At 40.4% G+C, this 27167-nt stretch overlaps 1 protein-coding gene across 1 annotated transcript; it reads right to left on the bottom strand.

Annotated features, from left to right (window-relative positions):
- Positions 1 to 362: 362 nt before the first annotated feature.
- Positions 363 to 26790, bottom strand: SULT6B1 (sulfotransferase family 6B member 1). Its single transcript, XM_002812127.4, is given in 9 exon segments — positions 363 to 436; positions 438 to 501; positions 9983 to 10139; positions 13245 to 13271; positions 13274 to 13344; positions 17582 to 17708; positions 21561 to 21652; positions 25514 to 25624; positions 26592 to 26790. Coding segments are annotated over 9 exon segments (912 nt in total). The 3' UTR covers positions 363 to 372.
- Positions 26791 to 27167: the final 377 nt, after the last annotated feature.

The following is a 27167-nucleotide window of genomic DNA, read 5'->3' as shown; positions in this document are numbered from 1 at the left end:
GTGCACCATTTGGAGGCCTGTGTCATCTATGGCCAAACACAGCTCTAGGTATGTCTCTGATAGTATCTCCTTACCCTCTTATATGAACCTAGAGCACAAAATAAGTTAAAACTCCAGTGTGATGTATTAATAATAGTGTCCCTTTGGGACAGCTAAAATATCCTTTCTTGAAAAAGTGAACAAACTTATATTTGTGCTAAAAAATTTCCGATGTTATCATTATTATTAAATTGTATTATTATTTTGTATTGTATTATTTAGATTTCAATATTGTTTAATTATTATTTGATTATTTGATTGAATTATCATTTAATTATTTAAACTTAATTATTATTAAGGAAAATAAATCTAGACCTGCTGAATTGACTGGAATCAACCCTGGCAATATGATTCATACTTCAACTTTGCTCCGAGGGAGGTGCCTGCTAAGCACTCCGAATTTTTCATCCATTTCCTCGTTCTGAATTTCACTGAACAAATTTTTCCAATCACCAACTTCACCTACAACACACAAAAACAGTAGACCCAGATATCTGTTAGAATATTTCTTCATGATTTTACCATTTTCAGTGCAATATTTCACTCTGATATGTTAAAATGGACACATGGAAAAAGTTTTACACTCTTTATTTAGTTTTTTTCAGACGGTGTCTCGCTCTGTTGCCCAGGTTGGAGTGCTGTGCTGCGATCTCGGCTCACTGCAACCTCTGCCTCCTGGGTTCAAGCAATTCTCCCTGCCTTAGGCTACCGAGTAGCTGGGATTACCGGCGCCCGCCACCACACCCGGCTAATGTATTTTTAGTAGAGATGGGGTTTCGCCATGCTGGCCAGGCTTGTCTCGAACTCCTGACCTCAGGTGATCCGCCCGCCTCGGCCTCCCAAAGTGCTGGGTACAGGCGTGAGCTACCGCGCCCAGCCAAAAGTTTTACACTCTTAAAACCTAATGTGATTTCTGTTGTAAAATTAACAATATCCACTGGGACTCCACCATCTGTGGTGTGGGAGGTGACATGTTTTCTTTACATCACTAGGGGGAGCCATCAGCCTCAAAGATCCCCTAACCCTACTCCTCTCCCAACACCTAGAACTTAAAATTCCACTTTTTTTTTTTTTTTTTTTTTTTTTTGGTGGTGGTTTTTTTTTTTTTTTTCTTTTTCTTTTATTATTATTATTATTATTATTATACTTTAGGTTTTATGGTACATGTGCGCAATGTGCAGGTAAGTTACATATGTATACATGTGCCATGCTGGTGCGCTGCACCCACCAACTCGTCATCTAGCATTAGGTATATCTCCCAATGCTATCCCTCCCCCCTCCCCCCACCCCACAACAGTCCCCAAAGTGTGATGTTCCCCTTCCTGTGTCCATGTGTTCTCATTGTTCAATTCCCACCTATGAGTGAGAATATGCGGTGTTTGGTTTTTTGTTCTTGCGATAGTTTACTGAGAATGATGATTTCCAATTTCATCCATGTCCCTACAAAGGACGTGAACTCATCATTTTTTATGGCTGCATAGTATTCCATGGTGTATATGTGCCACATTTTCTTAATCCAGTCTATCATTGTTGGACATTTGGGTTGGTTCCAAGTCTTTGCTATTGTGAATAATGCCGCAATAAACATACGTGTGCATGTGTCTTTATAGCAGCATGATTTATAGTCCTTTAGGTATATACCCAGTAATGGGATGGCTGGGTCGAATGGAATTTCTAGTTCTAGATCCCTGAGGAATCGCCACACTGACTTCCACAAGGGTTGAACTAGTTTACAGTCCCACCAACAGTGTAAAAGTGTTCCTATTTCTCCACATCCTCTCCAGCACCTGTTGTTTCCTGACTTTTTAATGATTGCCATTCTAACTGGTGTGAGATGGTATCTCATTGTGGTTTTGATTTGCATTTCTCTGATGGCCAGTGATGGTGAGCATTTTTTCATGTGTTTTTTGGCTGCATAAATGTCTTCTTTTGAGAAGTGTCTGTTCATGTCCTTCGCCCACTTTTTGATGGGGTTGTTTGTTTTTTTCTTGTAAATTTGTTGGAGTTCATTGTAGATTCTGGATATTAGCCCTTTGTCAGATGAGTAGGTTGCGAAAATTTTCTCCCATTTTGTAGGTTGCCTGTTCACTCTGATGGTAGTTTCTTTTGCTGTGCAGAAGCTCTTGAGTTTAATTAGATCCCATTTGTCAATTTTGGCTTTTGTTGCCATTGCTTTTGGTGTTTTAGACATGAAGTCCTTGCCCATGCCTATGTCCTGAATGGTAATACCTAGGTTTTCTTCTAGGGTTTTTATGGTTTTAGGTCTAACATTTAAGTCTTTAATCCATCTTGAATTGATTTTTGTATAAGGTGTAAGGAAGGGATCCAGTTTCAGCTTTCTACATATGGCTAGCCAGTTTTCCCAGCACCATTTATTAAATAGGGAATCCTTTCCCCATTGCTTGTTTTTGTCAGGTTTGTCAAAGATCAGATACTTGTAGATATGTGGCATTATTTCTGACGGCTCTGTTCTGTTCCATTGATCTATATCTCTGTTTTGGTACCAGTACCATGCTGTTTTGGTTACTGTAGCCTTGTAGTATAGTTTGAAGTCAGGTAGTGTGATGCCTCCAGCTTTGTTCTTTTGGCTTAGGATTGACTTGGCGATGCGGGCTCTTTTTTGGTTCCATATGAACTTTACAGTAGTTTTTTCCAATTCTGTGAAGAAAGTCATTGGTAGCTTGATGGGGATGGCATTGAATCTGTAAATTACCTTGGGAAGGATGGCCATTTTCATGATATTGATTCTTCCTACCCATGAGCATGGAATGTTCTTCCATTTGTTTGTATCCTCTTTTATTTCCTTGAGCAGTGGTTTGTAGTTCTCCTTGAAGAGGTCTTTCACATCCCTTGTAAGTTGGATTCCTAGGTATTTTATTCTCTTTGAAGCAATTGTGAATGGGAATTCACTCATGATTTGGCTCTCTGTTTGTCTGTTATTGATGTATAAGAATGCTTGTGATTTTTGCACGTTGATTTTGTATCCTGAGACTTTGCTGAAGTTGCTTATCAGCTTAAGGAGATTTTGGGCTGAGACAATGGGGTTTTCTAGATATACTATCATGTCATCTGCAAACAGGGACAATTTGACTTCCTCTTTTCCTAATTGAATACCCTTTATTTCCTTCTCCTGCCTAATTGCCCTGGCCAGAACTTCCAACACTATGTTGAATAGGAGTGGTGAGAGAGGGCATCCCTGTCTTGTGCCAGTTTTCAAAGGGAATGCTTCCAGTTTTTGCCCATTCAGTATGATATTGGCTGTGGGTTTGTCATAAATAGCTCTTATTATTTTGAGATATGTCCCATCAATTCCTAATTTATTGAGAGTTTTTAGCATGAAGGGTTGTTGAATTTTGTCAAAGGCCTTTTCTGCATCTATTGAGATAATCATGTGGTTTTTGTCTTTCGTTCTGTTTATATGCTGGATTACATTTATTGATTTGCGTATATTGAACCAGCCTTGAATCCCAGGGATGAAGCCCACTTGATCGTGGTGGATAAGCTTTTTGATGTGCTGCTGGATTCTGTTTGCCAGTATTTTATTGAGGATTTTTGCATCAATGTTCATCAAGGATATTGGTCTAAAATTCTCTTTTTTTGTTGTGTCTCTGCCAGGCTTTGGTATCAGGATGATGCTGGCCTCATAAAATGAGTTAGGGAGGATTCCCTCTTTTTCTATTGATTGGAATAGTTTCAGAAGGAATGGTACCAGCTCCTCCTTGTACCTCTGGTAGAATTCGGCTGTGAATCCATCTAGACCTGGACTTTTTTTGGTTGGTAAGCTATTGATTATTGCCACAATTTCAGCTCCTGTTATTGGTCTATTCAGAGATTCAACTTCTTCCTGGTTTAGTCTTGGGAGGGTGTATGTGTTGAGGAATGTATCCATTTCTTCTAGATTTTCTAGTTTATTTGCATAGAGGTGTTTGTAATATTCTCTGATGGTAGTTTGTATTTCTGTGGGATCGGTGGTGATATCCCCTTTATCATTTTTTATTGCATCTATTTGATTCTTCTCTCTTTTTTTCTTTATTAATCTTGCTAGCGGTCTATCAATTTTGTTGATCCTTTCAAAAAACCAGCTCCTGGATTCATTTATTTTTTGAAGGGTTTTTTGTGTCTCTATTTCCTTCAGTTCTGCTCTGATTTTAGTTATTTCTTGCCTTCTGCTAGCTTTTGAATGTGTTTGCTCTTGCTTTTCTAGTTCTTTTAATTGTGATGTTAGGGTGTCAATTTTGGATCTTTCCTGCTTTCTCTTGTGGGCATTTAGTGCTATAAATTTCCCTCTACACACTGCTTTGAATGCATCCCAGAGATTCTGGTATGTTGTGTCTTGGTTCTCGTTGGTTTCAAAGAACATCTTTATTTCTGCCTTCATTTCGTTATGTACCCAGTAGTCATTCAGGAGCAGGTTGTTCAGTTTCCACGTAGTTGAGTGGTTTTGAGTGAGATTCTTAATCCTGAGTTCTAGCTTGATTGCACTGTGATCTGAGAGACAGTTTGCTACAATTTCTGTTCTTTTACATTTATTGAGGAGAGCTTTACTTCCAAGTATATGGTCAATTTTGGAATAGGTGTGGTGTGGTGCTGAAAAAAATGTATATTCTGTTGATTTGGGGTGGAGAGTTCTGTAGATGTCTATTAGGTCCACTTGGTGCAGAGCTGAGTTCAATTCCTGGGTATCCTTGTTGACTTTCTGTCTCGTTGATCTGTCTAATGTTGATAGTGGGGTGTTAAAGTCTCCCATTATTAATGTGTGAGAGTCTAAGTCTCTTTGTAGGTCACTCAGGACTTGCTTTATGAATCTGGGTGCTCCTGTATTGGGTGCATATATATTTAGGATAGTTAGCTCTTCTTGTTGAATTAATCCCTTTACCATTATGTAATGGCCTTCTTTGTCTCTTTTGATCTTTGTTGGTTTAAAGTCTGTTTTATCAGAGACTAGGATTGCAACCCCTGCCTTTTTTTGTTTTCCATTTGCTTGGTAGATCTTCCTCCATCCTTTTATTTTGAGCCTATGTGTGTCTCTGCATGTGAGATGGGTTTCCTGAATACAGCACACTGATGGGTCTTGAGTCTTTATCCAGTTTGCCAGTCTGTGTCTTTTAATTGGAGCATTTAGTCCATTTACATTTAAAGTTAATATTGTTATGTGTGAATTTGATCCTGTCATTATGATGTTAGCTGGATATTTTGCTCGTTAGTTGATGCAGTCTCTTCCTAGTCTCGATGTTCTTTACATTTCGGTATGATTTTGCAGTGGTTGGTACCGGTTGTGCCTTTCCATGTTTAGCGCTTCCTTCAGGAGCTCTTTTAGGGCAGGCCTGGTGGTGACAAAATCTCTCAGCATTTGCTTGTCTGTAAAGTATTTTATTTCTCCTTCATTTATGAAGCTTAGTTTGGCAGGATATGAAATTCTGGGTTGAAAATTCTTTTCTTTAAGAATGTTGAATATTGGCCCCCACTCTCTTCTGGCTTGTAGGGTTTCTGCCGAGAGATCCGCTGTTAGTCTGATGGGCTTCCCTTTGATGGTAACCCGCCCTTTCTCTCTGGCTGCCCTTAACATTTTTTCCTTCATTTCAACTTTGGTGAATCTGACAATTATGTGTCTTGGAGTTGCTCTTCTCGAGGAGTATCTTTGTGGCGTTCTCTGTATTTCCTGAATCTGAATGTTGGCCTGCCTTGCTAGATTGGGGAAGTTCTCCTGGATAATATCCTGCAGAGTGTTTTCCAACTTGTTTCCATTCTCCCCGTCACTTTCAGGTACACCAATCAGACGTAGATTTGGTCTTTTCACATAGTCCCACATTTCTTGGAGGCTTTGCTCGTTTCTTTTTATTCTTTTTTCTCTAAACTTCCCTTCTCGCTTCATTTCATTCATTTCATCTTCCAGGGCTGATACCCTTTCTTCCATTTGATCGCATCGGCTCCTGAGGCTTCTGCATTCTTCACGTAGTTCTCGAGCCTTGGTTTTCAGCTCCATCAGCTCCTTTAAGCACTTCTCTGTATTGGTTATTCTAGTTATACATTCTTCTAAATTTTTTTCAAAGTTTTCAACTTCTTTGCCTTTGGTTTGAATATCCTCCCGTAGCTCAGAGTAATTTGATCGTCTGAAGCCTTCTTCTCTCAGCTCGTCAAAGTCATTCTCCGTCCAGCTTTGTTCCGTTGCTGGTGAGGAACTGTGTTCCTTTGGAGGAGGAGAGGTACTCTGCTTTTTAGAGTTTCCAGTTTTTCTGCTCTGTTTTTTCCCCATCTTTGTGGTTTTATCTACTTTTGGTCTTTGATGATGGTGATGTACAGATGGGTTTTTGGTGTGGATGTCCTTTCTGTTAGTTTTCCTTCTAACAGACAGAACCCTCAGCTGCAGGTCTGTTGGAGTACCTGGCCGGCCGTGTGAGGTGTCAGTCTGCCCCTGCTGGGGGGTGCCTCCCAGTTAGGCTGCTCGGGGGTCAGGGGTCAGGGACCCACTTGAGGAGGCAGTCAGCCCGTTCTCAGATCTCCAGCTGCGTGCTGGGAGAACCACTGCTCTCCTCACAGCTGTCAGACAGGGACATTTAAGTCTGCAGAGGTTACTGCTGTCTTTTTGTTTGTCTGTGTCCTGCCCCCAGAGGTGGAGCCTACAGAGGCAGGCAGGCCTCCTTGAGCTGTGGTGGGCTCCACCCAGTTCAAGCTTCCAGGCTGCTTTGTTTACCTAAGCGAGCCTGGGCAATGGCGGGCGCCCCTCCCCCAGCCTCGCTGCCGACTTGCTGTTTGATCTCAGACTGCTGTGCTAGCAATCAGCGAGGCTCCGTGGGCGTAGGACCCTCTGAGCCAGGTGCGGGCTATACTCTCCTGGGGCACCGTTTCCTAAGCCCGTCGGAAAAGCACAGTATTCGGGTGGGAGTGGCCCGATTTTCCAGGTGCCGTCTGTCACCCCTGGAAGGGGAACTCCCTGACCCCTTGCGCTTCCCGAGTGAGGCAATGCCTCGCCCCTGCTTCGGCTGGTGCACGGTGCACTCACCCACTGACCTGCGCCCACTGTCTGGCACTCCCTAGTGAGATGAACACGGTACCTCAGATGGAAATGCAGAAATCACCCGTCTTCTGCGATGCTCGCGCTGGGAGCTGTAGACTGGAGCTGTTCCTATTCGGCCATCTTGGCTCCTCCCCCCAAAATTCCACTTTTTGAGAATGATATTTTTTCTCTCTAAAGTCTCTTAAAGACTTTAAATACCCTTTGAAAGTTAACATTTTATAGCAAGTTTTCGTTAAGACCTCAGATACTGATAATTTTGCAAAAATGTATTATTTTGCCTGAGTTTGGGATGTTTTTTCTCACTGGCTGTTACCAGTAAAGAAAGTTACTTTTTTCTTAAAGATCTTTTGATTATTTAGGTTGAAGTTGTGAGTTCCATATTGCATAGCTATTGAAATGTATGTTAATAAAGAGTTTAATGACATGAAGAAACGCTCACAATATATTAAGGGAATAAAAGAAAACACAAAACTGTTTACAAATGTCATCAGCTGTATAAAACATCACAGAATAAGGGTGGAAGAAAATATGCCAAAAAGTTAAACCCACCTCTGGTGGAAGAAATTTGGATAATTTTAATACTTTTTCACATTTTTCTGTGCTTTCTGAATTTTCTACAAAGAACATCATACATTTTTAAACCTATTACTTTATTTACCTTAGAATTGTCCTATTCTAAATAGTACTTAATTAACAATAGATAGAAAGGTTCTATTTCCCATCTCCTTAAAGCTGATAAAACAAGGCATAAAAATGGGGGTTAGTCAGGAATCTAACCAAAGTTAGGTTTACGTTCAATGTTCCGCTTACAGTAGATTTTAAAAATGGATTTTCATTTGAAAAAGTATAGTAGAGTCATGTCTACGCTCAAATCCTGACTCCACTGTTTATTAGCTATGTGACAATGGAAAATTAATATTCCTGAGAGCTTTGATTTCTACATTTAGAAAATTAAGAACTTCAGTGGGTTTTTTGGTTTGTTTGTTTTTGTTTTTTTTTTGTTTTTGTTTTTGTTTGAGACAGAGCCTGGCTCTGTCACCCAGGCTGGAGTGCAGTGGTGCAATCTTGGCTCACTGCAACCTCCACCTCCCGGGTTCAAGCAGTTCTCTGACTCAGTCTCCCAAGTAGCTGGGATTATAGGCGCCTGCCACCATGTCCAGCCCCAGCTAATTTTTATATTTTTAGTACAGACAGGGTTTCACCATCTTCGCCAGGCTGGTCTTGAACTCCTGACCTCATGATCCACCCGCCTCGGCCTCCCAAAGTGCTGGGATTACAGGCATGAGCCACAGTGCCCAGCCTCAGAACTTCAGTGTTTTTTACAATAAAATTTAAGCCCAACAAAATGTTTAATACATGATAGATGCCTGCTGTTAGCTGTTGTTGTTGTTGCTGGTATATGTGCTACCTCTACATCTCATTATTTCGTTATATACTCAATGAAAAATAACACTGACAATCCTTAAGCTATATTATCACACATTTCCACAAGAACTTAGAATACTTTAATGAAGTATAGTAAATATCATCCATGTCAGAGAGAGCTAGTTGCCTTTCCCATAGTGATTTTCTCCCTCTTCCTTATTCACAAAACCCTGATTTTAATTGTGTAGTAATATGCCTGGCTTAAAAAAGTCACATTTCCCAGCCACCACTGCAAAGAAAGCGGCCAGTGAAATGTAAGAAGTCATTGACCAGGCATGGTGGCTCATGCCTATAATCCCAGCACATTGGGAGGCCGAGATGGGTGGATCACCTAAGGTCAGGAGTTCAAGACCAGCCTGGCCAACATGGTGAAAACCCATCTCTACTAAAAATACAATAATTATCTGGGCGTGGTAATGGGTGCCTGTAATCCCATCTACTCAAGAGGCTGAGGCAGGAGAATCACTTGAACCCAGGAGGCGGAGGTTGCCATGAGCCAAGATTGTGCTACTGCACTCCAGCCTGGGCGACAGAGCAAGACTCTGTCTCAAAAAAAATAATAAAATAAATAAGAGAGAAAAAAAAGGAGTCATTGGCCAGGTGCGGTGGCTCACGCCTGTAATCCAGCACTTTGGGAGAGGAGTTTGAGACCAGCCTGGCCAATATGGCAAAACCCTGTCTCTAATAAAATACAAAAAAATTAGCCAGGCGTGGTGGCGCACACAAGAATCTCTTGAACCCAGGAGGCAGAGGTTGCAGTGAACCAAGATTGTGCCACTGCATTCCAGCCTGGGCAACACAGCAAGATTCTGTCTCAAAAAAAAAAAAAAAGTCACTGATGGGGCTTCCAGGAAAGTTATTTAAAGGGGGCTCACTCAGCTAATATGATTCTGCCCCTTGCCCACTCACTTTCTTCTATCTGAATTTGATCATAATAGTTGAGCTTCAGCTGCTGTCTTGTTTTCAGAAGGTGATCATCAGAAATGACTCTCAACCGCAGAAAAGACCCTAAAAGATGGTATGGGGCGGCGGGGCGCGGTGGCTCATGCCTGTAATCCCAGCACTTCGGGAGGCTGAGGCGGGCAGATCATAAGGTCAGGAGATCAAGACCATCCTGGCCAACATGGTAAAACCCTGTCTTTAGTAAAAATACAAAAAAATTAACTGGGTGCAGTGGCACATGCCTGTTAGTCCCAGCTACTCGGGAGGCTGAGGCAGGAGAATAGCTTGAACCAAGGAAGCGAAGGTTGCAGTGAGCTGAGATTGAGCCACTGCACTCCAGCCTGGGCAACAGAGCGAGACTCCGTCTCAAAACAAACAAATAAACCGAAAAAGATCGTATGGGGCTGCCAGTTACAGCTCTGGAGAGCCTGTGTCCAGACCTCTTATTGAGGCGGAGAAAAATAAAACCCTGTCCTACTTAAGATGAAGTTATTTGGATTACCTGTTGTGTGCAAAGTCAGTCCCTAACTGATACAATCCCAGAAACCAATGCAACTTTACCTTTGCAGAAAAGGAATGGGCCGACAGCACCGTGTGTGTCCTGAGACTTTGCACGCATTGCTTGGAAGGTGCTCTGGACTGAGATAGTTTGAATTTGCTCCCCAGTTAGAAAGAATCCCAAGAACTCAGCAATCTGTTCTATTCCAGCAGCCAGATTCTGTAAAAAAAATTTTCTTAAAGATAAATTTCTTCCTATGGAAATTGTTCTCTGAGCTGAGACAGACTTTTTAGTCATCAGAGTTATTAAGCCTTACTCCCTAGTTCATCTTATCCCCCCCTTTAAACTTAGAGTACTTTCCTCTTCTTATATAAATATTGAGATATCTCTGTAAGATATTCTGTATTGATTATACTATGGAGTTTCAACTTATGACTCTTGTTGAACTTACCAGATAATAGTTTTTAGCATGTAAATAATGACAGTAACATTAATTCACAGGTTATAATTTTATCTAGGATGATATCATTGCATTAAAAAGCACCAGCCTAGACCAGCTGAGGAAATTAATGTATTCCTATGTGCTCATTTAAATTCTGTTTTTTTTCTGAATTCTATTTATAGCTAATGTTTAATTCCATTAAGAAAGTCTAATTTTTAGAATCATAAACCTTGAAGAAATTGTTTTTTTTTTTTTAGACCGGGTCTTGCTCTGCTGCCCAGACTAGAGTGGTGCAAGGGCACAATCACGGCTCACTGCAGCCTGGACTTTCCGGGCTCCAGCAATCCTCACACCTCAGCCTTCTGAATAGCTAGGACAACAGGTGTGTGCCACCACGTCTGGCTAGTTCTTGTATTTTTGTAGAGACAGGGTTTCGCCATGTGGCCAAGGCTACTCTCAGAGTCTTTAATAGACCAGTGCACAATGTGAATCTCCAAGAGAGCAGGCTATACAATACAGCAGTTCCTAAATCTATTTAAATAACCTCCTCCCAAACCTCAAGAAATAATTATTAACAGCTGGGGCAACACTTGTATTCCATGGTGCACAAGTTTCAGAAACATTATTCTAAACTAGAATTAATATGTTCTTTCATATTATATACATGCATCCTATAAACAGAAAGGGTAGATTAAATCTCACTTTTTTTTTTTTTTTTTTTTTTTGAGACGGAGTTTCTCTCTTGTTGCCCAGGGTGGAGCACAGTGACACGATCTCGGCTCACTGCAACCTCCACCTCCAGGGTTCCAGTAATTCTCCTGCCTCAGCCTCCTGAGTAGCTGGAATTACAGGTGCGTGCCACCACGCCCGGCTAATTTTTGTATTTTTAGTAGAAACAGGGTTTCACCATGTTGGCCGGGCTGGTCTCGAACTCCTGACCTCAGGTGATCCACCTGCCTTGGCCTCCCAAAGTGCTGGGATTACAGGCGTGAGCCACTGTGCCTGGCCTAAACTATATGTTTGTTTTTTGTTTGTTCCTGAGTAGTTGGGATTACAGGCAAGCACCACCACCCCCAGCTAATTTTTGTATTTTTAGTAGAGACGGGGTTTCACTGTGTTGGTCAGGCTTGTCTCGAACTCCTGACCTCAGGTGATATGCCTGCCTCGGCCTCTCAAAGTGTTGGGATTACAGGCGTGAGCCACCGCGCCTGGCCTAAACCACACTTTCTTTTTATAAGAATGTAATGGAAGACTGGTGTTAGAAACTCAATTAAGTTAAGGAGCACTTGATACTCCCTTCTCTTTAACATGCTTTCTCCACAGGACTCTGCTTTCCTTCCTACCTCAGTAGCCCCCCTTCCTGGTCTCCTTTGCTGATTCCTCCTTTTTTCCCCAAACTCTTTAAATTGGTGGGCTCCAAGGCTCAGTTCTTGGTCATCTTCTCTATCTATATACCCAGGTATATATTTTCATGGCTTTAAAGCACATCTGTGTGTCAGTGACGCCCAAATTTTATCTACGGCTCAGAACTCTCTGTACTTACAAGGCTTGTACGCCCAACTGCCTACTTGACCTCTCAATTAGGATGACTAATAAACATCTCAAATTTAATGTGCCCAAAACCAAACCTCTGATCTCCCCGACAGTCCTTCACCTGCTGCCGTCTCCTACTCAATCGATGGCAACTCAGCCCTCAATATTATTGGCCAGGCCAGTAGAGTGGCCTGCCACTCTATCCCTCATAATCCAGCCTACCTCCTTGACTCTGTCCTCATTGGCTGTTCAGCCCTGGTTTATTCCTACTGACCCAGGCACATCTGCTATCCCTTAATCTCACCAGGACTATCCCAGCTTTTGCTCCAGTCGATTCCCTCTGCCAGAAATGCTCTTCCCCAATTACCTACTTGGCTCACTCCCCCACTTCCCTCAGATCTTTGCTCGAATCACATCCCTTCAGTAAAGGTCTCTCCTAATCTCCCTATTCTTTCTTTTTTTTTTTTTGATACAGGATCTCACTCTGTCACCCAGGATGGAGTGTGGTGGCCTAATCATGGCTCACTGCAGCCTCCACCTCTTAGGCTCAAGTGATCCTCCTGTCTTAGCACCCTGAGTAGCTGGTAGTACAGGCGCATGCCTAATTTTTAAAAATGTGCCCAAGGTGGTCTTGAACTCCTGGCCTGAAGTGATCCCCCTGCCTCAGCCTCCCAAAGTGTTGGGATTGTAGACATGAGCCATCATACCAGCCTAAACACCATATTTTACACTGGAATTTGTCCAGTCCTTCCCCGTGCCTGGCCCCCCAGCATTTTTAATTTTCCTTCACAAGGTATGATGTTTCTTTTTTTCTCACATACTATATACATTTTTAAAATTATGGTTTTTATTATGTATCATTCTTTCCACCTTCTCCAACTGGCATGTAAGTTACTACAGGGCAGTGATCTTTGTCTGGTCTGTTCACTGATGTATCACCAGGGCCTAATTGGTGAGCAATCACTCACTAGATATCTGTTACATCAATAAACAATTTTTAAAAAATAACTTGACTGGATAACTTAGTTCACAACCAAATGTATGTTCAATTAAATCAGCTGAGACCTACCTATTTTTTTTTCATTACGAATTTTAACTATCCATCATAAAGGGAAAATAAAGTAGTCACTTTTAGTAATAAGTTGCTAAGTATTATTTTATTTCTGTTAAATAAACAACCTAAGCATGTATGCATGGTTTGAATTTTCTTTTCCAGCACTGTACCATAAATCTGGAATATTTTAAAAAATTGAACACCATATTTGTTCATACAATCAGACATTATAAGTAAGTGCTCTATGTTGTAGTTTACAAGAAATTTTGCTCCAAAATATCAATAATAATCTCACCTCTTTCAGGTCTTCATATAATATAATATGAACTTAACATTGTCACCATCAAGATGTTTGTTCCAATTGATTGCAAAATCAAAATGGCTTCCCCAAGAAACTAAAAACACAGGGGGGAAGATTTTAAGAAATGTTGAATAACTGAGGTTAAAATGATCATTAATTTATGCTATAAAATATAAACTATACATATGTGTATATGCTCAAGATATCTTTATGTTATTATAAATCCCTGCCACCAAAAAGCTGACATAAATCAGTCCCATTGTCTAAATTTCTATTTATTTTCTTACCTTTTGGAACATTTTTCATAAATAACACAAAATTAAGCAAGTTACAAAAATGATTTATAAAAACTATAAGACATTCATGAATATTTAGGTGGATAAAAAAATTCAGAAATAGTGAATGACACATGAAACCCGACAGAGATAATGCCAGAAAGAAATGATGAAAAAGACATTTTATAGACCATCATTGTTCAATAAAAATGTAATGCTAGCCATATATGTAATTTTAAAAAACAAAAGAAACAAATGAAATTAATTTTAATGTTTTATTCCACTTAACCCAGTTTATCAAAAATATTATTCCATCATATAATAAACAAAAATTTATAAGTGAAACATTACATTCTTTTAATATTCTAAATCTTCAAAAGCCATTGAGTATGAGACATACTGAGAATCTCAATTTGGATGCTAAATTTTTATTGAAAATACTTGATGTATATTTAGATTTAATAAAACTTACAGTTTAAAAAGTATATTCACATATGCAACTTATTACACTTACTTAAAAGTTTTCCAGTAACTGAATTGTATATCCATTAAAAATTTTGAATTAATTCAAATTTTTTAAAACGAAAAATTTAGTTCCTTAGCACCAGTCCCATTCAAGTCCCATTTCAAGTGTTCAGTTGTGACATATGGCTAGTGGCTACCACATTGGACAGTGCAGATGCAGACACTGATCAGCTGTGCTGTTTACTAGCTTTGTGACTTTGAGCAACTCCTAAAACTCCTTGTACCTTAGATTCCTCAATTGTAAAATGGGGCATTATGAGGTTTAAATGAATTAACACATGTCAAATGCTAAAAACAGTGCCTGCTTCATAGTAACACACAATAGGTTTGTTTTTTTTTTCTTTTTTTTGAGATGGAGTCTCACTCTGTCACCCCGGTTGGAGTGCAGTGGTGCAATCTCAGCTCACTGCAACCCCTGCCTCCCGGTTTCAAGCAATTCTGTCTCAGTCTCCTGAGTAGCTGGGACTACAGGCACACACCACCATGCCTGGCTAACTTTTGTATTTTTGGTAGAGACGAGGTTTCACCATATTGGTCAGGCTGGTCTTGAACTCCTGGCCTCAGGTGATCCACCCACCTCGGCCACCCAAAGTGCTGGGATTACAGGTGTGAGCCACCCTGCTTGGCCTCAATAGCCATTACTATTATTAATAATATCATAATTATTATCATGATCATTGTTATCATGAAGCCCTTGCTTTGAGCCAGGCAGTTTCTACGTGTTTTATTTTCTGTCACAAATACCGTTAAGTTGCCTACCCAACATCCAATACATCCTCTTTTTTGTTGCTAACCAAACCCTGATTATTTGGGTCTAAGCTGATCATGACAATTCTGTTTCTTGATTTCCTGCCTTCCTCAGAGCTGTAATTGGCCACGTGAAATGGTTCTGCCCAATGAGACATAAGCAAGAGTCTGCTGGAAGGTTTCTGGCAAAACTGTTGCTGTGTGGAGCTAAGGAACACATTCGGCTACTGCCATCCTTCCTCCTTTTTCATGACGTAAAGGTGATGATTGGAAGGATGGTAGCCAATTTCAGGGTATATTGCAAAAAGTATGAGAGAGAGGCCAAGGGAATATCAGAGGTGCAGGCCAGAGATCCCAGGAACCAGCTACCTACCTTCAGACTTCCTGTTAAATGAGAAAAACAAGCCTCTCCAAGGATGGATAGGGAAACAGATATTCCCTAAAATGCATTGTCCCACTGATGACAAGTTTCTCATCATCATTTGCAACAACACGGAGGGAGGACATTATGTTAACCAAAATAAGCTAGACACAAAAAGAAAAATACGAAGCCTGGGCAATATAGTGAGGCCCCATCTCTACAAAAAGAAAAAAAATCAGCTGCGCATGGTGGTAAGTGCCTGTGGTCCCAGCTACTTAGGAGGCTGAGGATCACGTGAGCCCAGGAGGTCAAGGCTGCAGTGAGCCTCACCGCTGCACTCCAGCCTAGGTGACAGAGTGAAATCTTGTCTCCAAAAAAAAAAAAAAAAAAAGAAAGAAAGAAAGAAAAAAAGAGAAAAAGAGAAGAAGAATACAGCATGTTTTCACTTATATGTGGAATCTTTACAAAGTCAGATACATAATAGAGAGTAGGATGGTGGTTACGGGGTGGGGAAGGGCAGAAAATAGGGAGATGTAAGTCAAAAGGTACGAACTTGTTATGTAGTTATGAATTATTCAGTTATGAGTATCTTGAGATCTAATGTACAGCATGAGGCTGACAGTTAATGATGACAGTTAATGATTTTATACCATATAATATTTGTTAAAAGAGTAGATTTTAGGTGCTCTTACTAAAAACAAAACAGGTAATTGTGTGACATGATGGATATGTTAATTTGCTTGATTGTATTAATCATTTCATTATGTACACAGTGAAACATCATGTTGTACACCTTAAATATATACAACAAAAATAAATAAAAATTTTTAAAAAGTAGTCCTCTTAGAGTGAACTGACAACAGCTTCTCCTCTAGGGTCATTGGGCTTTAATATCCCATCTATTACACCGTAGAGACTCAAAAGAGCCACTAATAAAAGGAATCAGTTACTGGTCTCTGGCCACTATACTCATGGATGTAGAGTCACTGCCACTTACAAGCATTGGCAAGTGATTTAACTTTTTTTTTTTTGAGACGGAGTTTCTCACTCTTGTTGCCCAGGCTAGAGTGCAATGGTGTCATATCTGCTCACTGCAACCTCTGCCTCCTGGATTCAAACAATTCTCCTGCACCAGCCTCCCAAGTAGCTGAGATTACAGGCATGAGACACCATGCCTGGCTAATTTTGTATTTTTATTTCTTTATTTTTTATTTTATTTTTTGAGTTGGAGTTTTGCTCTGTCATCTAGGCTGGAGTGCAGTTGATCAATCTCGGCTCACTGCAACCTCTGCCTCCTGGGTTCAAGCAATTCTTCTGCCTCAGCCTCCTGAGTAGCTGGGATCACAGGCATGCACCACCACTCCTGGCTAATTTTTGTGTTTTTAGTAGAGATGGGGTTTTGCCATGTTGGCCAGACTGGTCTCTAGCTCCTAACCTCGAGTCATCCGCCCGCCTTGGCCTCCCAAAGTACTGGAACTATGGGCATGAGCTACTGTGCCTGTGTGATTTATATTTTGATTAGTTTCCTCATCTGCACAATGGAGCTAATACCACCTTACTCATAGTTTGTTATAAAACTTAAATAAAATAATGCATAGACAACCCCTACTTTAGCACCTGGAGCATTAATAGACACTTGTAGTTATCAATAAACCAGAGACAAAATATCAACATGTTTAACAAAAACTTATTTCTGACAAAAACTTATTTTCTTTCTAGCAAAAAATGTCTTAAGTATAGTAGCTCAGTGTCATGGTTTTTTAAAAAATATTTTTTGTTTTTATCAGTGTTATATAGTGACAAGGAAGTTAACTACAAATGGTTTTCTACATCACTCTCTGTTAAAGCTCTTTGTCCCATGTCTTTTCTATGGCCACTCTGTACTCATAGTCAACATACGACTTGTCCAAATTAGTTTTTTTGTTTGTTTGTTTGTTTGTTTTTTTGAGACAGAGTCTTGCTTTGCTAAGCTGGAGTGCAGTGGCGCCATCGCAGCTCACTGCAACCCCTGCCTTCCGGGTACAAGCGATTTTCCTGCTTCAGCTTCCCGAGTAGCTGGGACTACAGGCACGTGCCACCACGCCTGGCTAATTTTTTGTATTTTTAGTAGAGACGGGGTTTCACCGTGTTAGCCAGGACGGTCTCAATCTCCTGACCTCATGATCTGCCCGCCTCGGTCTCCCAAAGTGCTGAGATTACAGGCGTGAGCCACCACACCTGGCCCCAAATTGGTTTTTAAAACAGCAATACATTTAATTGTTGGATGCACAGAACTAGTGGTGCTGTAACAATTCATTTAAATGTAACTTTTTGGTTTCCAGATCTACCTAAATCTTCTTCCTTTACCCTAAAACACATTTGGGTTTTCACATTTATGTGGTCATCTGTTCAAGTAAGAATAATTCTTTTACCAACAGCCATACCTTGTCCTTTCATGAACTGTCTGAAGAATTCATCCCAAGAGCCATAGCTTGGAATATCGGGGACATCGTTGTGGAAATGGAAAAAAGATACTGCCGTATCTTTAGGGTTTCGAAATATCACCAATATCTAGGGAGCAAAAACCGAGTTAATTTATTTAGGTCTATGTTTTGAAATTTGGAAAATTGAAAGGGTGAGCAATATCATCGTGTCCACTCTTAAATTACATAATTGCATTAATATATAGAGAAAGAATGACAGTAGGAAACTGAGGAACAGAAGGTGGCTGATGGGGAAATCTGGGGAAAGGAGAGAAAGAAGAAGAAAAAGATTGATATTGTAGCAGAGGATTCTTGAGAATGAATTTAGGCAATAAGATGCATAGAAGATGTAAAAAGGAAAAAAAGACCAAGCTCACTAGGATAATCACAAGAGTATGACCTGAAAGCTTAAACCGTCAAATAAAAATTGCAAATAATGTTAAGGACAACAAAAATAATGTTTTAGAGTTGGTAGGAGAAGATTAAAGAATGGCAAAGCCTATTCTCTGGTTATGATGTTTATGGGTGAGTAGATGACACAGAACGTCTGAATTCCTATATCTGTCTTCTCTGATGAGGAAAGTGTTCCTTTGGATGAGTAGTGTGAAATAAACATTGTAAAGAACAAACTGAAACCCCAGAGAACTAAAACATTGCAGAGGATCACACATCTGCTCCGAGTTCAGCCTTCTGATCTGAAGCCTTCTATTTCAAGAACTGAGGAAACTGGAGGACACATGATCCAGCATATTCCTGAATTCTGAGGAATCTGAAAACATGTGAGGCCAGACAACTAGAACAGGCAGAAGTCATTGCATTTTCAGAAAGGGGAAAGACGTGGATTTTGCAAAGTGCAGTTTTGTGATACTCACTTTCATTAGGGAGAAGTCTAGAATTGACTAAAAACAAGATTTGGGGCCACATAAAAGAGGAAACTAACCAACAGGGGGCAACATGGGTCCTCTAAGAACAAGTCAGCTAACACCTGGATTTTTTCAACATGGTTTTAGATTAGTAGGTGGAGTAGCTTATGATTTCTTCTACAAAAAAAGTAAGAATGTAAGCCAGAATCAGGAGCAGTTAGGCATATGAAACTGACTGGGGGCTGGGCATGGTGGCTCATGCCTGTTATCCCAGCACTTTGTGAGGCTGAGGCGGGTGGATCACTTGAGATCAGGAGTTCGAGACCAGCCTGGCCAACAAGAGGAAACCCTGCCTTTACTAAAAATACAAAAATTAGCCAGGCGTGGTGTTGCGCACCTGTAGTCTCAGCTACTCGGGAGGCTGAGGCAGGAGAATTGGTTGAACCTAGGAGACGGAGGTTGCTATGAGCCGAGATCATGCCATTGCACTGCATCCTGGGCAACAGAGCAAGATTCCATCTCAACAATAACAACAACAACAACAAAACTCACTGGGTATAAATAGTTAATTAACTAATGTAAACCTGTTGGGAGGTTTTTAATAAGCCCTTCCACTATCTTGGCTGGGTCATAGTTAATGTTTTAATGAATCATTTAGGTAAAGATATAGAAGCTATATTTACCAAATTTGTAAATAACATGAAAGTGGGAGGGAATCAGGATCTCAATACCTTGTCTTCCTAAAGAATTTAACTAACACTAACAGGATAAAATTGAGTAGAGATCAATGGGTCTGGGTCTTGTCTTGTGCTTAGATCTAACACTCATCCCTGCCCCTAGTCCAAATATAGTAGATTCTTGCCATTTGAGGGTTTTATATTTGAGGCTTTAACTACCACTCAGTTGCCCTGGCTTGTAGCAATTTGTAAGTTTACAAAGACATAAATATGAATTTGAGGGCTAATTGGCTGGAGTATGAACAGATACCCCACATCAACATCTTACCTCCCTGCTGTTGCTCTTGTTTTTTTGTTGTTTTTCAGATCGAGTCTGACTCTGTTACCCAGGCTGGAGTGCAGCGGCGCGATCTCGCTCACTGCAACCTCTGCCTCCTGAACTCAAGCAATCCTCCACCTCAGCCTCCCAAGTAGCTGGGACCACAGCGGTGCACCACCATGCCTCGCTAATTTTTGTATTTTTTGTAGAGACAGGGGTCTCACTATGTTGCCCAGGCTGGTCTTGAACTCCTGGGCTCAAGTGATCCTCCTGCCTCGGCCTCGCAAAGTGCTGGGATTACAGATGTGAGCCACTGAGTCCAGCCCCTGTTGCTCTTTTCTTGCCCTTGTATTCTTATAAATGTGAAACTGTTCAAAAGCCTGTGTGCCCCAAGTCCAACGCTTTATAAATTACTTCAGCTCTGTTTATTATAGAGACACTAAGGAAAAATGTGTTAACTGCATTAAACGGGGGAAATTATGTGTTAAAATGGTATTTCAGACTTTACACATTCGCAATATAAGGAAAAACTGTTTAACAGAGCTATTCAAAGCTGGCTTAGGGGATACTGGAGATCTTTATCATTGGAGGTGCTGAATCATGGTCCAGCTGCTTAGTGGAATTCAAACACTCAATGGGAATTAGCGTAGATGGCCTTTAAGTTATTTTCCCATTTTAAGCTACTAGGATTCTTGTATCACAGACACAAAGCTGCTCATTCTAAACCTCCACTTCCCTAAGGTTTGCTTTCCTACTCTTCCTTTCTTATTTTGCTTCCCCTCCTGCCTCTTACCATTGAAATTGTAGTTATCTTAACAGTTTTCCTCTTTTGCCTTTCTTTGCTCTTACCTCACTATTCTCCCATTCTTCTTGCTAGCATTTGGCGGGAGTTTAATTTTTTGTTTTTTTTTTTTTTTTTTTGAGACAAGGTCTTGCTCTGCCGCCCAGGCTGGAGAGCAGTGGTGAGATTTTGGCTCACTGCAACCTCCGCCTCTCGGATTCAAGTGATTCTCCTGCCTCAGCCTCCCAAGTAGCTGGGATTACAGGCACGTGCTATCACACCTGGCTATTTTTAGTAGGTTGGTGCAAAAGTAATTGGGGTTTTTGCCATTAAAAGTAATGCAAAAAACGCAATTACTTTTGCGCCAACCTGATTTTTTTTGTAGAGATAGGGTTTCATCATGTTGGCCAGGCTAGTCTCGAACTACTGACTTCAAGCGATCTGCCCACCTCGGCCTCTCAAAGTGCTGGGATTACAAGCGTGAGTCACCACACCCTGCAGGGAGTTTAAATAAATCTTGATTGTAACTAATTTCAGTCATTTTCTTCTGAGACAGAAAAGAGGCACCAAGAAATAAGGAATGGAGGGAAGACCAGGTGAGAGAAAACAGAAAGGGTTGGGTAAAAACTAGTAATTACAAGAAATAAATCAATACTGATTAATAAAACAACATTTTTAAACAAATGATAAGAACAGCCAAAGCACATATAGTTCTGTATGCATGCTTTGAAGTTTGTTACTACAAGCGAAACTCAAAAATAAAATAGTTTTAGCCAGGCATGGTGGCTCATGCCTGTAATGTCACCACTTTGGGAGGCCTTGGTGGCAGAAGGATCTCTTGAGGCCAGGAGTGCGAGACCAGCCTGGGCAACATAGTGAGATGCTGTCTCTATAAAATTTTTAAATATATTTGAAAAAATAGTTTTAGGCCTCAGGTAAATAGTGCTCACCAGAAAGAAACAAAGGAACAATTTTTTTCTCATTTTACTAAATTGTATTTTGTGTGTGTGCATGAAACACTCTAAATATTCCAGCAGGATTTGGAAAATTACTCACTGTAAAACAGATTATAAAATACATTTCATTCTGTGCATATGTTTTATTTCCTTGTCGAAAATGCGTTTGACTTGACTGCAACTATAGTAAATGCATGTCAAGAAAGAAACAAAAACAAAAAAACTAAATGTCACACTTCATTTATTAAGCTTCTATGAGGAGGAACAAACTCATGATATACTTCCAAAAACTAATATCTATACATAGAAATTTCAAAGAATTATCAGTAGGAAAGGACACTCACCTTGGCTTTATTCTCGAAGATAGACCCAGGTAATTTGTCATAATGGAGGTGAGTTGCCAAAATCCTTGGTGATGGAAAGCCTTTCATTCTCTTAAAAATATACACAAAAAGGTGAAAACGTGCACGTGTGTGCGTGTGTGTGTGTGCTGAATCACTCGTAGGTTTGGTATCTAAATGATAGTTTCTAGCACTACTGTCACTGTATTTTCTCCTCCTCCTCCAATTTTTCTTTCTTTCTTTTTTTTTTTTTTTGAAACAGAGTCTCACTCTGTCGCCCAGGCTGGAGTGCTGTGGCGCGATCTCAGCTCACTGCAACCTCTGCCTCCTGGGTTCAAGCAATTCTCCTTTCTCAGCCTCCCCAGTAGCTGGGTTTACAGCTATCTACCACCACGCCCAGCTAATTTTTGTATTTTTAGTAGAGACATGGTTTCACCATGTTGGCCAGGCTGCTCTGAAACTCCTGACCTCAGGTAATCCGCTCACCTCAGACTCCCAAAGTGCTGCGATTACAGGCGTGAGCCACCGAGCCCGGCCAATTTTTCTTTATTTCTGTTTTCTTACTTTGTGGAGATGAGGAATGAAGAATCATAAATAAACAAATAATTAAAATATTCTTGAATTTCTTTTTTGTACCCTGCTTACCATTTCCCAATCATTTTTGTAATTTTTTTAAAAATTACCTTTTTCCACAATCATATCAAATCCATTTTGTTCAAGACAGCTCATAATCTGAAATACACACTTTCACTTAATTTGGATATCTTCTATATTCAAGGTTTTTAACAGAAATAGTCAAATCTTTCCACAGTTCCTGCAAATCCATTTTTAACATTTAATCTTTCTGTTTAACCAGCTAAAACTCTAGGCAATAAAATATCTCAATGGAACCTGAAAGTACAGAGTTACTTAAATGTCTGAGAAATGTTTTATGAGAGAAGTTCTTGTCAATATATGGACTAAGGTGATTGATTCTTTTTCTGTAATCTATTTCTATAGATAATTTTGAAGATAAAATTATCTATTTAATCTGCAGGATTAAGGGTTTTCACTTACAATCAGACCATTAGTATATGTTATGCAGGGAAGTAAGACTTCAAGTTTTTAGTCCCACATCTGTAGAGGTCACTCAATGCTTGGTTGCAGCTACAGTATAATACAAGTGATAAAAGGCTATTCAGATGTTTGTAGCCAATTGTTCTGTAAAAACTTAGTGGAGGCCGGGCATCCTGACCAACATGGTGAAACTCCGTCTCTACTAAAAATACAAAAAATTAGCTGGGCGTGGTGGTGCACACCTGTAGTCCCAGCTACTCAGGAGGCTGAGGCAGGAGAATCACTTGAACCCGGGAGGCGGAGGTTGCGGTGAGCTGAGATCGCGCCACTGCACTCCAGCCTGGGCGACAGAGTGAGACTCCATTTAAAAACAAAAACCAAAAGACAAAACAAAACAAAACAAAACTTAGTGGAGATCTCAACTCAAGCAAGGGGGCAAAAGATGAAATTTTAAAAATAAAACACACTTTAAATCAATGATATGGATCCAAGTGGTGACTAGCAGTGTAAAATCTGATTTACATCAAATGGTACTTTTAAACATTTGAAGCATTTTCATACTCATTCACAACAATCCTCTTAGGTAGATATTGTAACCCCCATTTTAGAGATTAAGAACAGACTTTGAGGTTTTAAGCACTTTGTGCAAAATTGCACAGGTGGTTATTTTCAGATTAAGTTATAGACTGTGGTTTCCACGAAACTGCATGGCCAAAAATCATGTACAGACACATGAGAAATGGTAAAGTTACTAAAAGGATTAGAAAAACACCCAAGGGAAACATGGAAGTCAACTGTAACTAAATTAGATAGCTACATAATATATAATACTATGTTCACTAAAATGTGTAATGTAGCCCAAATGTGAGCAAAGACTAGATACCTTATTTAAGGAAAAATATGTACTCCAGAAAAGTTCTCTGTAAAGCAAATAATTGTTAAGTGAAGTTCATTTCACTGATTTCCATTTAAGATTAAAGGGTATATTGGCCAGGCACGGTGGCTCACGCCTGTAATCCCAGCACTTTGGGAGGCTGAGGAGGGTGGATCACTTGAGGTCAGGAGTTTGAGAGTAGCCTGTCCAACGTGATGAAACTCTGTCTCTACTAAAAATACAAAACATTAGCCAGGCGTGATGGCGCACACCTGTAATCCCAGCTACTCGGGAGGCTGAGGCAGGAGAATAGCTTGAACCCAGGAGGTGGAGGTTGCAGTGAGCTGAGATCGCACCACTGCACTCCAGCCTGGGTGACAGAGTGAGACTCCATTTCAAAAAAAAGAGAAAAAAACAGACAGAGAGAAATTGAAATCTGGATAAATGTTGGCATCATTTCTGAAGGTGATGTTAAGCACTCTCCTTAGAAAAAGGTTATGCAAAGGCCTGGACAGGAGAAGTCTACGGGGCTTTTCCTTTATTTCCTACCTAGGTCAAAGCTTCTTGCTGCCCCTGTTGGTCCATCCTATGTTCCTGTGCCTGTCCTGGCTGAGCCTTCATCAGGTTGGCTTTGGTACAGGTGACCCTCCCTGCTCCTCTGTTGCCAACAAGATCCAGGACTCGTCACTTACCTCCAAACCACCCTCCTCTGAGTCCCTTTACCATGTATTTTTCTGCTACTTTGACCTAATCCATGGAAATGGGCTTCCTTCCATCTAGGTTCCAACTTTCAAGTTTGTATTTGTCATCATGCCAGTGTCTCAGTCACCTTCCAGAAGCTGTTCCCTAAGTCCCAATCCAGTGGCTTTATGCTTAGTAGCTGAGTTCTGTCTGCCTGTTGGGAATCTTGGTGGTGAACATTGCTGAAAGTTTTACTGAGACTGTGGTTCCCCCTTGAATACAGCCTTCCCTCCCCGCTGCATTCTGGTGTCTCTAGGAGTGGGGAGAGGCTGTCTTCCATGTCCTTTTTCTGTCCAAGCACTGAAGTCCTGAGGCAGACCCTCCTTCCACTCCTTTCTTGCCTTCCCTGGGCAGGGAGTAGAACATCCTATCTCACATCCAAGACCCAGTTAGTCGTATTGGGAAGGTAAGTAATAACAGCTAGGGTGACCTGTTATCCCCTTCACACACATCAGTGGCGTACTCTCTTAGCTAATGCTTGATTCCTTCCTATCCCTTACACACACACGAATCATAACTGAGATAGGGAAATCAAAAATCATGTCTGGCTGGGCACGGTGGCTCATGCCTGTAATCTCAGCACTTTGGGAGGCCAAGGTGGGAGGATCACTTGAGCCCAGGAGCTCATGACCAGCCTGAGCAACGAAATGAAACCCTGTCTCTACAAAAAAAATTCAAAAAAATTAGCCAGGTGTACTGGCAGGTGCCTGCAGTCCCAACTACTCAGGAGGGTGAAGCAGGAGGATTGCTTGAGTCCAGGAGGTCGAGGCTGCAGTGAGCCATGATCACACCACTGCACTACAGCCTGGGCAATGAAGTGAGACTCCATTGCAAATAAAAATCATGCTTTACTAGGAAAAGACTGGTGATTCCTACTAACACCCTGCACAGGTCCATGTCTTCAGAGATGAAGCTTTTCTGTTCATTTCCTGAGGTTTCTCAGCTTACTTTTCCCCTACTTAAAATAAAATAAAAAAAAACAAAAACAGGCTGGCTATACAGTATAGTTGTTAAAAGCTCAAACTAGAAAACTTGGGTTCAAATCTTGGCTCTATCATTTATTAGTCCCTTGACCTTGGGCAAGTCCCTAGCAGTTCTATCTTTTGTGAAATGGTAATAAGGTTATTTTGCAAAAAATGAGATGATACCTGAACAGTGCTGAAGATATGGTAAGCACACAGTAAATTGTGGTAATTATTAGCATTGCACTTTCTAAACTGAAAACTAAAGAATCTCCAAACTGGAAGAAATCTTTCTATGATAATTTGCTGTAAGGTTAAAGGCTGATATTTTTCTGAATCCCCACATTCAAGAACTGGGAATTCTGGATATTCATGCTTTTTTTTAGAAACAGCGTATATTAATTCACTGACAATGTGGAGAATCCAGTTTGAACCTATCAGAAAAATCAGAGAATAAAAACTCATTACGGAGTCTTGATATAACAAAAGGATGTTACTTTAGCATATACATGATAAAAATTAAAATCTACAACCATTCCCTGATGTGTATATTTAGTTCTTCTGTGTTTGAAATAACTTGGGCTATGGAAAGAAATGGTTTGATGGAAAACAGCATTTACCTATAATTAGTATAAAATTCAACTGAGAACAGATGGCTCCTTTAACAAGGGACAATGCTTCATTTTGAATCTACAATATATTTCTTATAGAACAATGTTATGTTATAGAAATAGTTTATTATAAGTTGTATATATTATTTTACATTAAATTAATATGTATTTTCTACAGGAATCTATAATTTTGCTTTTATGAAAATACAGCATCAGTTAAGAAAAAAGATATTAAATGAGGTTGGCTTTAATAAACAACAGTAGAAAGAATCAAAAGGAGATGGTAGAAAGCAGGATAATTTAGACTCTTCATGTCTTATTTTCCGTTGATGAAGGATCTTTGTAAAAGTGATTTGAGAAACTGATGGAGCAATATTTGATCCTGAAAAATAATTTATAACATGGAAATCATCATGTAAATTGTAGAAGTGGCTGTGCTTTTGTCCAGCCAGGAATCAAGACAAAATCACTGCTACTGTCACTGTTCCAACTGGACTTTCCCACATTCATGCTCCTCCCTTCCAGGCCCGTCATCCACCCGCTTCTGCCCTCCATCCTCCATCACGGCCTTTCTGCACAGAGCTCTTCCCTCAGACACTCGGGTTTTTAATCTAGCAGTTCTATTTACTGATTTTACAACCTATGTACTTAATCACTGTGGCCCTCCTCCTCACTGATGCTCAGCCAGATTCCTGCAATGAGGAACCACCTTCATCCCACCTTTGTCTCGCACCCTCCCCAACCTACTCACTATGAGAAGTGTACTTGTAGAAAACGACTTGTCATTTACCACACTTTGGATAAGATGCTAGCACGATGTCATCATGTCTGGCTTCCAAGGTGTCCAGCGCTTGGAATGTTTCTGAGGTGCACATGGTGATGGGGTAAGGAATCCCCTGATAGGTGCAAAATAAGTGAGAAAGTGCAGTTTCTTTTGATTTTTCTAAAGCTTCATCAATGTGTTCAATAAATTTGGATTTATCAGCCATGGTGGCTCCCTGTAAAAGAACCTGCTCTGTGGCTGTCCAGGGGAAGTGATTGCTTTTAATGGAGTTGGGCAGGGGCTGGAATAAAGGGCTCCTCCCAGTCACACGAAAAAGAAATCATTTAATTCTCATCCACCCCTCCCTCACTTTTGCATATCCTCCTGGCAAAAGCTAAATCACAGGTGCAAAACAGGCTGAGGATCAGGGAATATTACCCCAAGGGTTGATTACACGACCATTTAGGCAACCTGCCCAATGAAAGTAAGAATGGAATATCCTAATAGAAGAAAATATATATTAAATATCTAACAAATAGGTATTTAATCAGGCATGCAATTTTTCTATTAGAAATTCACAGAATGAAACCTCAGTTCTCTCCT

This window comes from Pongo abelii, chromosome 12 (genome assembly GCF_028885655.2).
Source record: "Pongo abelii isolate AG06213 chromosome 12, NHGRI_mPonAbe1-v2.0_pri, whole genome shotgun sequence".
In the NCBI taxonomy this organism is placed as follows: domain Eukaryota; kingdom Metazoa; phylum Chordata; class Mammalia; order Primates; family Hominidae; genus Pongo; species Pongo abelii.
This window is presented reverse-complemented; position numbering and strand designations above follow the sequence as displayed.